The sequence below is a fragment of the Triticum aestivum genome, chromosome 2D (genome assembly GCF_018294505.1).
Source record: "Triticum aestivum cultivar Chinese Spring chromosome 2D, IWGSC CS RefSeq v2.1, whole genome shotgun sequence".
Taxonomy (NCBI): domain Eukaryota; kingdom Viridiplantae; phylum Streptophyta; class Magnoliopsida; order Poales; family Poaceae; genus Triticum; species Triticum aestivum.
In genome coordinates this window covers 565,627,029-565,639,665 of record NC_057799.1, presented here as the reverse complement: position 1 = coordinate 565,639,665, position 12,637 = coordinate 565,627,029, and the positions used below count along the sequence as shown (strand labels likewise).

General features: G+C 43.7%; 2 protein-coding genes across 2 annotated transcripts; both read right to left on the bottom strand.

The window, feature by feature from the left end:
• Positions 1-3,360: 3,360 nt before the first annotated feature.
• Positions 3,361-4,163, bottom strand: LOC123050006 (FCS-Like Zinc finger 2). Its single transcript, XM_044472855.1, has one exon. It carries the CDS (start codon positions 4,049-4,051, stop codon positions 3,761-3,763), a length of 291 nt encoding a protein of 96 aa, XP_044328790.1. The 5' UTR covers positions 4,052-4,163; the 3' UTR covers positions 3,361-3,760.
• Positions 4,164-10,115: 5,952 nt separating this feature from the next.
• On the bottom strand, positions 10,116-10,892 carry LOC123054541 (FCS-Like Zinc finger 2). Its single transcript, XM_044478325.1, has one exon. The coding sequence runs from the start codon at positions 10,701-10,703 to the stop codon at positions 10,407-10,409; it is 297 nt and encodes a 98-aa protein (XP_044334260.1). The 5' UTR covers positions 10,704-10,892; the 3' UTR covers positions 10,116-10,406.
• Between the last annotated feature and the right edge of the window lie 1,745 nt (positions 10,893-12,637).

The following is a 12,637-nucleotide window of genomic DNA, read 5'->3' as shown; positions in this document are numbered from 1 at the left end:
GCGGAGGTGCCGTCCGTTCGGTACTTGATCGGTTGGATCGCGAAGGCGTTCGACTACATCAACCGCGTTACTTAACGCTTCCGCTTTCGGTATACGAGGGTACGTGGACACACTCTCTCCACTCGTTGCTATGCATCTCCTAGATAGATCTTGCGTGATCGTATGAAAATTTTGAAATACTGCGTTCCCCAACACTTACACGAATTTTACGCAATGATCATCTGTGTTCAGCCAATCTAACGTGTGAATGAGTGATATTTTTCTCCGCCCTGGCCTTTTGCTTACTCACCTCACGTACTGCAAATCTTGCTTCGTTTTTATTCACTCCTGTGATTGCTAAATTTGGCATGGTATAGTTTTTTGTGACGTGTGAGTAATATCTGTAGATGAAAGCAGGAAGGATGGAATAAGAGTGCTTTCCTTTAGAGCATGAGCATAGTCAAATTCAAGCACAACACATGGAACGGTAATTTTTTTGTTACCAAGAATTTATTTTGTTGTGACAAAGTTTACAATATTTAAATTTACTAGTATAAGGGACACTAAGGAGGGTAGGGAGAATATCATGTGCTACGGGAGTTGCTAAGCTCGTGTGCTGCAGGGCGAGCTCAGCCGTGGATGTGAGATTCAACGGTCAAAACACAAACAACTGAATACTGACATTTTGACTTTTGCTTTTTGTGACACCATTTATGCTGATTTTTTTTCCGTTTCTTCTTTCGTGTTTCAAATCTTGATTTGAAATTTTCACAATTTGTAGAGACATGTCTTGTGAACACTCATAATTTTTTTGGAATTATTTAAAACATTTAGATGTGTTTCTGGAAAAGTGATAGCATGATAGCACCTAATATGTGGTAGCACCTGATATTCCCCCAGGAGGCTAGACGTCCACTTTTTTGGTTATGGCAAGGGAAGTATACAAGGTTGTATTCCGTGTAGTATCGGTAGGATACAAAATACGATGAGCACACACCTGACCTCTGCACGACTAGAATGACCAAAACTAGCATTAACGGAACATAGAAAGTACCACACCGGTAAAAATAAAGTTATACATGGCTGATGGAATGCTTTGACATGCAAACAAAAGAGCAATGATGATCCACATCGAGCAATTACAGCTAACGGAACTACTAGTGTGATGTGTTGCTTTGGCTCTAGGGTAGATAGAGATCATTTGTTCTTTCAATTTAATTTTAGTATTAGAGCCTGGAACTACTTGCAAGTGGATTTGCAGTCAGAAGATGATATGAGGAGTATTGCTAGTTAGGCTAGGAAGGATTTCGATAGCAAAAGTGCCCTTCTGGTCCCAGGCGCAAATGCACTTGCACTTGTTCGAACAGTAAATTCTGAAAAATGGCAAAAATATTACAAAAAATTGTAGACAAACATTCTTGAGTGTTCTTCCTATGTATAAATTTTCTTGAAGAGATCACATTCACAGAATTTTCAGTAGAAAAACAAAACAAGCAGCCCAAAATACTTAAAAACACCTTTTCATGCTACTGTTTTTTTTCTGTTATGTGCACATGGAATGTTATTTCTTCACGAAAATTTGCGTGGGAGTAGAACATTCCTAGATGTGTGTTGTAAAAAGAACCAGATTTTTTAAATTTATATTAGTATTGTTTAGCAATTTACTGTTCATCCAAAACTGCATATGCTCCAGGCAGCAAATATTGCATCTCCTTAAAAAACCTTTCTTTCCTGAAGTGGTTTTCCTATCTTGCTGGAATATCTGGATCGCTAGGAATGCAAAAATCTTCAGAAAGAAGAGGCCTGCTTTCTATAAGTGGAAGAGGGGATTTGTGCATGACACAACCTTGCTGGCGCATAGAATTAAGTCTAGGTTCAGGGATAATTTGTTGAAATGGGTTTCTCACCTTCCACCTTAAAGCGTCAGTTGCACTGTAGTTCTTGCTCTTATTCTTTTTTCCTGATATGAAGTTGTATACTATGTACCGTTTCATGCTCTACATTAAATAAAGTTGCAAGGCTGTGAGCCTGTGAGGTTTTTACCCTATGGTTCATAGTCACAAAAATAAATGCTGACCAACAAAGACGATGTAAGTGCATACAATGCAAACTGAAATCGTCCGAACACCAAGCAGACAGTCCAACCATTGAGAGTCAACTTTGGAGACAAGAGCATCCGTCGACACTTGTCCACGGTTCGCATATGAATTGTCGAGAGAGCGGACCACCAAAATCACTAATTGGGAAAGCTTAGGCAATCTCATGCCCACATCGCAACTGTACGCCGGTGGTAAATCTGGACATGACAACCTAAGTGTGCCATGTTGGATGTTCATTACTTTTCCAGCATGGAAACTTGGCTCGAGTGGGTGGTGTCTAAACCCAAACGTTCCACTGAGTTGATATTAGAGTGATACAGATATATAATTTAGTTGAATAGGCGACGACAAGCTTCATCATTTCCTTTCACTTGTTATGCCTCAAAGTGCATTAACTCAACTGCGAGTAGATCAGGGTTAGACTTCATCGGCTCATATCTAACTTTTAGGAACCTCGTTGGCGGGCAACCATTTTTGTAATTTCCATTGGAGGAAGCGAGTCGGTCCAGTTTATGAGGAAAATAACAGAAAAATCTAACCTTTAAACTTAACAAAATTTGCTTGTTTTAGTAAACTTGAGCAAAAACCACCCACACACTCTCACTAATGGGTGAGGAAGGGGGGACTGACAACACAGGTCGGATGGAGCAGCAAGATACAATATGAATTGGTTCTAGGCCTTGTCCACCCATCAAGAAAGACAAATCGCCATGAAAATGTTTGACGTTTAGCCTAGGCATGACAAGATCGTTCTCATTCTTCAAATTGAAATTGTGATTAATTATTGCACCCAAATTGGATAAGTTTGACATATATTTCAAAAGAAGAAAAATCACAATGGTATAAATTTTCGGGAAATATCCTTGAGATATAGTAAAATTGTAAGGTTCACCCATGTGGGAAGCTCAAGGTAGAAGCACCAAACCGGCCAATTCACTTACACACAATCACTTCCTCCATTCACAAATATAAGATGTTTTGAATATTTTCATATATAGGCTACATACGGAATGAAATGAGTAAACGAACAGACTAAAATTATATGGATAAAAAGGCCGAAATCATATTGGCATATCACTAGAAACATTAGAGACGCTATAAATCCAAAAGGCATAACAACAATTAGAGGCAAGATAATTTGTAGGTCGATTGCCATGTTGTTTTTACACTGACAGTGCTGTTGCACAGTGTTCATAGCATGTGGTACCCAAAAGCAAACAGCATACAATCATTGAGCGAAACAAAACAAGAGAGGGAGCAGAAGAGCCACCAAAATAAAAGGTAAAACAAAATATGAATCATGTTTGATAGATTTCTTCAGATCCATGGCCTTTTCTATTTCTTTCCCAACCAAATCAAATTCATTGGCACAGCCTAGACCGGCCGAGAACAAGTACAGATTTCCTCCCATCCGGGCAGCTTAATCAGCTTGCGATGGACAGATATGGGAAGCTACAAACACCTATGCTTGGTGCCGCCTGATGCTGCTGTCTTGCCTTGACTTGCCTCCGTAGGCGGCGCCAAGCTGCGTCTGGTGCCTCCACCGGTCCAGGCTAGAGCACCAGCCGGAGAGACGGAGACATCGACGGTTCTTCAGAATACAGATGTTATTTCTTCAGAATTCCCATCTTGTCGACTCAAACAAAACTTTCCTACGCACGCGCTCTGGCCAGGCCGGCCGGTTAGCTCGCGACGGACACATTCCTGGACTGTCGCTGCCCACTGTGGGACTCCGTCTCAGCTGAGAACCGCTGCAGCCTCCGCGCGCCCTGCCTGGCACAGACGGCGTCGAGGTGCATCTGCTCGTGGCGGCACTCCTCGCTGCAGAAGGGCGTGTCTCCTCTGTACATGAAGACGTCGCTGTCGCCCGCCAGCGGCTTGGCGCAGAGCGCGCACGCGTCCATCGCCGGCATGCCGGGCTCGCCGAGCAGCTCGTCGTCGAAGAAGAAGGAGCAGGCCACTGATGCCGCCATAGTACGTGTGTGTAGGTGGCTTTCGAGCACAAATGCTGAGCAGAGATTATCTTCGTGGTGCACTTGCTTGCTTGCTGCTTTTGGTGCTGCGGGGAGAGGGAGGAAGAAGAGTAGAGCGAGCGAGTTGGGTGGAGAGAAGAGTGAAAGGCTCAGGTATATATGGTGCGTGGGGACGGGCACGGCAAGGCCGTTGGAATACTGTGGTCCGGTGCGCCCACGCGTCGGGCAAATATCTCGCGCGTCGGACGGCCGTCCCGGGCGGTGGTAGGCGGCTGCACCCGTCCACCGAGAGGAAAACGACGGGCAATCCTGCGATTTCCGGGCGAGGTCGACCAGGAGACGTCGCTCTTCAAGGTCCATGCATGCTGTGCTATTTTCTGAAGAGTAGAAATGTAGCTGTAGTTGAAAACTCTCAAAATTACAATTAGCAACTAGCTGTAGAAATGCAGGTGACTGAATTTACAAATTTGGGTCAGTCACTTTTTCTCCGTCCACATCGGCGGCCCAGGCGTTGGGGGCTACTCCCAGGTTGTGCAGCTGCTGTTATTACGTTGCTTCGTCCCACCGCTCACATGCATGCTAATCTAGCTCGCTCGGAGTAGACAAAGCACACAGGACACAGCCACAGCACATTCCACACCACATGCTCTCTTTTTTTCTTTTTCTTTTTGCGTGGATTCCACACCACATGCTAGATACCGAATAATGTCAGCATCGGCACTATGATCATCTTTCTTTTTGTTTTTCTGAATTTCAAAGAAACGGAATTCTACAGTTAAAAAAATTGTACTTTTTTTGTATGCGCACATATAGTGTAGTACTCCTACAAATTTGCATAAAACCCATGTTTGTACGCGAGAGATAAAAAGACAAATAATAATGAAGATAAAATGTGAAGACATCTGAATCACAAGCAACAGGGAACCCCACTTGGTCAATGTTTATCCATCTCATTGTATCGTGTGCCAGTCCAATGGAAGAACCAGTGCCAATAAAATTTAAAAAATAAAGTGTTCTATGGAAGAATTAATTGGTGCACTGATATTACCATTTAAAAAGAAAAAAGAAAATAAAACAATGACAAAATTTGCACACAATTTATACAGAGGTTACACTTTTTATAGTATGCAAAGATAAACGTATAGTAGTGATTTTTTTGCAAAAGGAAGTTTCCTAAGAAGGAATGAGTTAGTGGCTTTGATATTATCCATGAATAATAAGAAATAAAAAATAAAATTTGCGCACAATTTACATAGAAATTGCACTTTGTTATAATATGCCACGGGGTCTCTACTTCTCAAAATCAGAATAACAAAGTTTTCTATGAAAGAATAAATTAGTGGCATTAGTATCACAATTTAAAAAGAAAGAAAATAAATAAAAAAATAAAACACAATTTAATAAGAGATTGTGTTTTTTATAATATGAAGACTAAGAATAATATAGTGGAGTTTTCCAAAAAAGGAAGTTCTCTTAGATTGGTATTACACTTAATAAGAAAGAAATTAACACAGAAGCAAAAATTAAATATAAACATAAACAATCAAATATGAAGTTTTCTAAGGAATAATGAATTAGCAGGATTTGTATTACCTTTACGAGGAAAGAAAATTAATAATAATGTAAAACAAAAAAGTCAAAATTTGCACTTTTTTATAATATGCAAGAATAAGCATATAATAGTGAAATTTTAACAAAAAAGAAGTCTCCTAAGAAAGAAAGAATTTGTGGCATTGGTATTACCATTAAAGAAAAAATAAAAAAATAAAACGAAAGCAAAATAATGAAGTTTTTTCTAAGAAAGAATGAATTAGTGGCTATGGTATTACCCTTTGATAGGAAAGAAAATGAAATAGAAACTAAAACAAAATAATAAAAGTGATATTTTTTAAGAAATAAAAGAAAATGAATCAAAAACTCAAACAAAACCAAAATAATGAAGTATTTCTAAGAAAGAATGAATTAGTGGCTTTTGTATTACCCTTTAAGAAGGAAAAAATGAAATAGAAACTAAAACAAAATCATAATAATTAAGTTTCTAAGAAAGAATGAAAATTGCACGCAACTTCGCTCTAAAATTGCACTTTTTGTAGTATTTAAACAATAATCATATAATAGTGTAATTTTCACACATATTGCATGGTATTCATGTGTGTACATTTACATGCATCCAACATGAAAGAAAAAGAAAAAGCAACTAAGAAAGAAAAAAATCAAAGGGAAAAACACATAAAAAAGAAAAACGGAAAAGAAACAAAGGGATAGAGGAGGGTTGGATCAAACAGCTAATGAGCTTTGGCCCAGTAGCAAATCGACTGACCCAAATATGGAGTCAGTAAAAAAACATGCACAACCCAACAAACAACACATGGCAGAAAAAAAATGTAGCACGGATTTTAGAGCAAAAATGGATGGCCAGAAAATTGACTGACCCAAATTCAAAACTCAGGCAACTTACAAGTAGCTAAAGTGTCATTTTATAGCCGATTTGTAAACTGTCAGTTCCTACTAGACTGGCACCATATTATACGAAAACATGATATACGCCCGGCTTTTAGTATTCGCGTCTATAACCATTGTGGTAGACTTCGTCGTGCATCCAGTCGGAAACTTGGGCACCAATACATTCCGGCTGTACTTGTGTGAGTAATAAGATTAGGCAGCTTTGCTTAAACAGTGTATACGCTTAGTGCTGATAATTAGCGCGCCAGGCTTTTTGCCAATATACGAGACAGGTGCCCCACATGGTTAGCCCACGCTAATAATAGACACAAATGCCTATCGTGCAGTGTACTGTATGTCATTTTGTTTATATCACACGAGAGATGAAGAAAAGAAAAGAAAAGAAAAAAGTCTCGAGGTCTCCTCTTAGCTGTGGTGCATCCGTGTAAGCGTGCATGCACGCCACAGCAGCCACTTGCGAACAGTGGACTCGCGCACACACTTGCAGATCTTGTCTACGCGTGCACCAGCTTGCGGCAGCTGCAATGCAAGCAATGCGCGCAGCCATTTGCAGCCTTAAAAACTTCGGGCTGGAGTAGTAAAAGCGAGAGATGCTGCCAGCCAGTTGCAGCTGCGGTTGAGCGTTGAAAAGATCAACTCAAGATTCTGTTGGCACTCACCTCGCAGTCCACCGTTCTTTTTTTTGCCGGCGAGGCAGGCAGAACTCGTCCTGGGGGGCAACTTTTCTCGAGATCTGCGTGCAGTTTTTACAGCTTCCTTCCTCGAGTAGTACTAACACTGACGCATCGGACGTAATCATCGGAGTATGCGAACATCGGGAGAAGCTCGACATCTTTCTCTTTCTCCGGCAGGCCTCGTCCTGGTCTCTTGGAAGTATTCGCGGTGGACTGCGGATCGAGTGCCGACCACAGCCAACCTTGGGCGCGGAGTGTGGAGTACGAGCAACGTATTGGAGGCTTCCGAAGAAAAGTGGGGGCGTGCACGGTATCTCTTGCTGCGTACTCGGTGAGTCACGCACGGGCTACTTGGTGGTGACGCGGCACATCATTGCTCGTGGTATGTCTGACACCAACGAGTGCGCCAAGCAGCCATGGTGCATCATCTCCTCGTGGCTCTGACTCAGCGATGGGTGGCGAAAGAGACGTACGGAAAAAGAAAAAGAACATACGGACGCACGCGCTCAGCCAATCTGACGTGTGAATCTGTGATATTTTTCTAAGCTCTCGCGTTTAGCTTGCTCGACTCACGCATTGCAAACCTTGCTTCGATTAGCTTTCCACAAGCGATTGGTGGTGACGTACGTACTTGCAAAAGGTATAGTTGTTGTCAACTCGTGAGTAATATAAAAAACATGAAGGACAGGGTCAGAATGCTTTCCTTTAGAGCATGAGCACAATCAAATTCAAGCACAAACATGGAACAGTAAATTTCATTTTGTTACCGAAAAGTTGAGTTGTTCTTACTGACGGTTCCAGGACTCACTTGTTGCGATGTCAATTCTCCACCGTGATTCAAACATGCAGCAATTAATCTCCAAAATCAAAAAAAGAATCAAGATTCTTCTGCAACGCGTCACAGCTTTGTGCGTAGCACCGCCACTCGCAACAAAGTTCACAAGATTTAAATTTAGTAGTATGAAGGGACGCCAATGAGGCTAGGCCTCCATTTATGTAGATGTGTAAAGGGGAATATAGGTGTTGTTCACCATGTTGGCTGTACATTACTTTTCGGACATGGTGAACTTGGCTCGACTGGGTGCTGTTTAATCCCAAACTTTACCTTCCTCACAGTGACAACGAAAAAGCATGATGGTTTTCAGTGTGGGGAAGTCATCAGTGGAAACAGAGTGATGTATGGTTTAGTATAAAAGGCGATGGCAAGCTTCCTCATTCCCTCCCACTCCTACTCGAAAGTGCACTAATTCAACTATGAGTAAGTAAGGATTGGATTCCATTCGCTCAATCATCCTTTTACAAACCTTGTCATAAGGCAACTGAGGTTTATATTAAAAGAAGAAAGACGATCTACTTTAGAAGGAAATACTAAACCTGGTATTAACATCATGAAACTCGAGTTAAAACCATCAATGTCCCACACTACCTCGCCAAACTAGATCTGGGGCGCCAAGTGACAACACAAACACACTGAAAAAGAGCACTATAATCGTCAAAGGGTGAAGCAAAAGCCAATGGGAAGCAGTTCTACACCTTGTCGACACATATGAAAGACAAATCGCCGCACCCTCTGTCGACGCAACGGCGTTAAGATTGTGTCGTGCTTACCATGTAGACTATGCATCAAGATCGTCTTCATCCTGAAATTTATAATAAAAATGTGAAAAAGCCAAACGTCATATATTTAGTAGCACACGACTTTACCGAAACACCTTTATTAAAAAAAATTGAAAAACACATTCAAGTAATTGGTGCCTTGGTGCCTGTCCAAGATGTTCCTTGTGTTTGTTTGTTATAGTGTTGGAACCCTAATTATCAGCAGTAAGACATCCCGTTACCTTAGTAGCGGAAGTCTTTTTCCTCTCGCATCCATCAGCGGCACGCCATGTGCATAGCTCGTTGCCATATCTGGCCCCGTCTCGGCGGAGCAAACTTTTGAAATCAAGGAGCGTATAGAAGCAACGATCGGGAATCATCGTTGTAGACTAGAAAATGCCATCAACCACAATCCGTATGAGCAAATCGCCGCCTCAGAAAAGAAAACGTCAAACATGGCCTGTAGAGCGCCCTTGATCTGGCAAGACGGAGTTGCACGCCTGGACCCAGGCGAGGCTGGCCAACCATCATCGGTTGGAACTAGAGACGAAAGGCCAAAATACATGGTGACAAACCTGCAGAAAAAGGCGAGACTTGAAGAAAGCTAGGGAACCATAATCCTCCACACATTCCGACGAGGACGAGGCGGGAGACCTTATTCCATGCCGAGAACGGCACTATCGTATCGCCACTGCCGATCAAAGACAAACTTAACCCCACCAAAGCCTTGAAGTCCCAGCCCCCTCCCGTTGACGGAACGATAGAGGAAGAAGAAGGGACATGTGCCTAGTCAGGGAGTCACCGAAGACGGGTTGTCGTGTGCTCCTAGGTCATGGGAGCTCGGAGGAAAAGAACCCTTAGATTTGATACTTTGAGGAACTATTGCACCTAATTTGGGTAAGTTGGCATCTTTCTTCAATTAAAAAAAACATCACAATGGTACAATTTGTTTGGAATGGTCAGTAATATCGTAAGATTCACACAATCACCCGTGTGGGAAGCCAAAGGCAGACCCATCAAACAGGTCAATACACTTACACATAAAAAAAAATCTCAAAAGACTTAGAGCAAAAGCATAAATTCAGGGAAACATGATAATTTATCCTTCTCCCTTTAGTGTTAAAAAAGTCTTACATTATGGGACCGGGTAGTAGTTTACATCAATTCCATTTTAACAGTGACAGTGCTGTTGCATAGTGTCCCTAGCATGTCGTACCAAAAACCAAACAGGATTCAATCATTCAGGGAAACGAAATAGGAGACGGCGGATCTACCCTTTTTCTTTCAAGAAAGAAAAAAGAGACGGCGCACACGGGTGGCCTACACCGAAGTTGAACAAATCGTGAATCGTGTTTGATTGCTTCCTTCAGATCCATGGCGTTTTCTACTTCGTTTCCAACAAAATCGAATCAACGGCACAGCACAGATCAACCAAGAATCTACAGGCACACGGCCAGCTTAATTAGCTTGCCATGGACACTTATGGGAAGCTACAGTCACCTACCACCGGATGCTTTGCCCTGCACTGCGTCCCGAAACAACGTCGATGGTTCTTCAGAATACAGCGGTTGTTTCTTCAGAATTCATTCAGATCTTGTGGATCCAAACAAAACTTTCCGCGGCTAGCTGGCGATGGACACCTTCCTGGACTGCCGCTGCCCACGGTGGGACTCCGTCTCCGTCTCCGCCGAGAAGCGCTGCGGCCTCCGGGCGGCCCGCCTGGCGCAGACGGCGTCGAGGTACATCTGCTCGTGGCGGCACTCCTCGCTGCAGAAGGGCGTGTCCCCTCTGTACATGAAGACGTCGCTGTCGCGCGCCAGCCGCTTGGCGCAGAGCGCGCACGCGTCCAGCGCGTGCTTGCCGGGCTCGCCGGCCGGCTCGGCGTCGAAGAAGAAGGCGCAGGCTACTGATGCCGCCATGGTATTGCTGTGTGGCTCTTCTAGCAAGCTCGAGCTTCAGAGCTAGAGCTCACAGCTCGCTGCTGCTCTTGGCGGGAGGAAAGTGGGTGAGTTTGGTGCAGCGGTGCGATGGGGGAGGGCTGGTATATATGGGGGAAATGGAGCAAGGGGAGGCCATTATTGGTGCACTGGAGCTGGCGGCCTGGGAAACCATGGTCCGGTGCGCGGTATGGGTCTGTCTAACTATGGACGATGGGAGCGGTTCGACTAGTTCATTCCAGCATGCTTGGGTGTACTGCGGTGGTTGGCTGGATGGTTAACGTGGGCCACGCAGTCGGCTCCACCGCGACGAGAACGACAAGGGGAGGAGTTATGAGTGACGTGGATTGGCTCTTTATCTAGAAACGAAGAGGACAGAGTCTCTGTAAAGTGTCCATGTCCACGTATAGAAAACCGGACGATTGATCAGGACTGGAAATACTAATACCTGTTACGTTTTTCCTAGCAAAAAAGAACGCTGTAGGTAAGAGCATTTTCAACAGAGGCACAAAAATTCCGTGCCCTAAAATAGTTTGAAGCCTCTTTTGGTTCATAGGATAGAATTATCATAGAAATAGGAATTTTGTAAGAAATGAGATGACATGTATCTCAAATCCTATGAGTAGGAATAGAAAACGAGATGTTATTTGATTGACACCAAAGGAATTTTTCCATTGAGTTTAGGTTTATTTTTATTTTTCTATGAAATATGGAGGATAGGAACCAATCCTATGTAGCAATAGGAGTCCATTGCTATGAACCAAAGGGCTCTAAAGGGAAAAAATCCTATAAGAATCCTATCCTCTAGAATTTCTATCAAATTCCTTCAAACCAAAGGGAGTGAAGTCTGTTTTAAACCTTGAATTCATGCGGCTCGTCCAAATTAAACCCTAACCTTTCAATCCCTGAAGTTGGTACCCTCTACTCACTGATCCCGATCTATTTCGACCTTGAACCTGTTTGCCGCACTAGGAAAAAGATGATCCCGACCGGGTTTAATCTGTACTCTCACTTACAACACTGACCCACATGTCATTTCCGTTCTCCAGTCTCCACCTAATCCCCAATTCCCCTCCTCTCTCTCCTAAAATGGTGAAACGGGCGGCCGCAGAATGGCGGAGGCGTTGGTCGGCGGCGAACTTGTTGGGGCAGACGAAGCAGTTGATGAAGGACAGCAACACGAACGTCTTGTGTGCTTACATGGTGCCACACGGGCTGCACGGCCACAATGACGGTGTGACGACGACAAAGCTTCTCCTCGCCGGCCGCAACGTAGTACAAAGCTAGCACTAACTCCGGCTGATCCTTGATTCCTAGTAGCACGATCTCCTTTCGTCAATCCACTGGGACGTGCACTAGCTTACTACTTGCCCTAGTTAGTCAACGGACCCAAGACACGCATCAGCGCCGGGTTATGCCATTTTTAACTCCAACGGAAAGGAGGGGCTGGCGGTGGAGCACCCCCGAATTCTCTTGTCCATGGCCTGGCGCATGGCGAGGCAAGGCGGTGCGGCCATGTCGAGGGAGGCTGGCGGGAGGCGTTCCCTTGCCGTTGCACACTCACGAGGACAGGCACCACGCCCTGCTCCCCGTTGCCGTGGACATCGGCTGGCTGGGCTTGAGCATTGCGATTCCTACAGAGAGAGATGAAGAGAATGAGCAGAAGGTGAATATGACAAGTAGACCCATGTACTCAGTGAGAGAAGAGAATAATCCTGGCCGGGATCAATATTTTTCCAGCACACTAAACTAGCATAACCGGATCCAGGGTTAAAATAAACCGGGATCGATAAGTACAGGGTACAGATTTCAGGGATTGAAAGGTTAGGGTTTGATTCCGACCAGCCGTATGAATTCAAGGTTTAAAATAAACTTCACTCAACCAAAGGAGGCCTTAGCGCGCCACTGTAGCATTT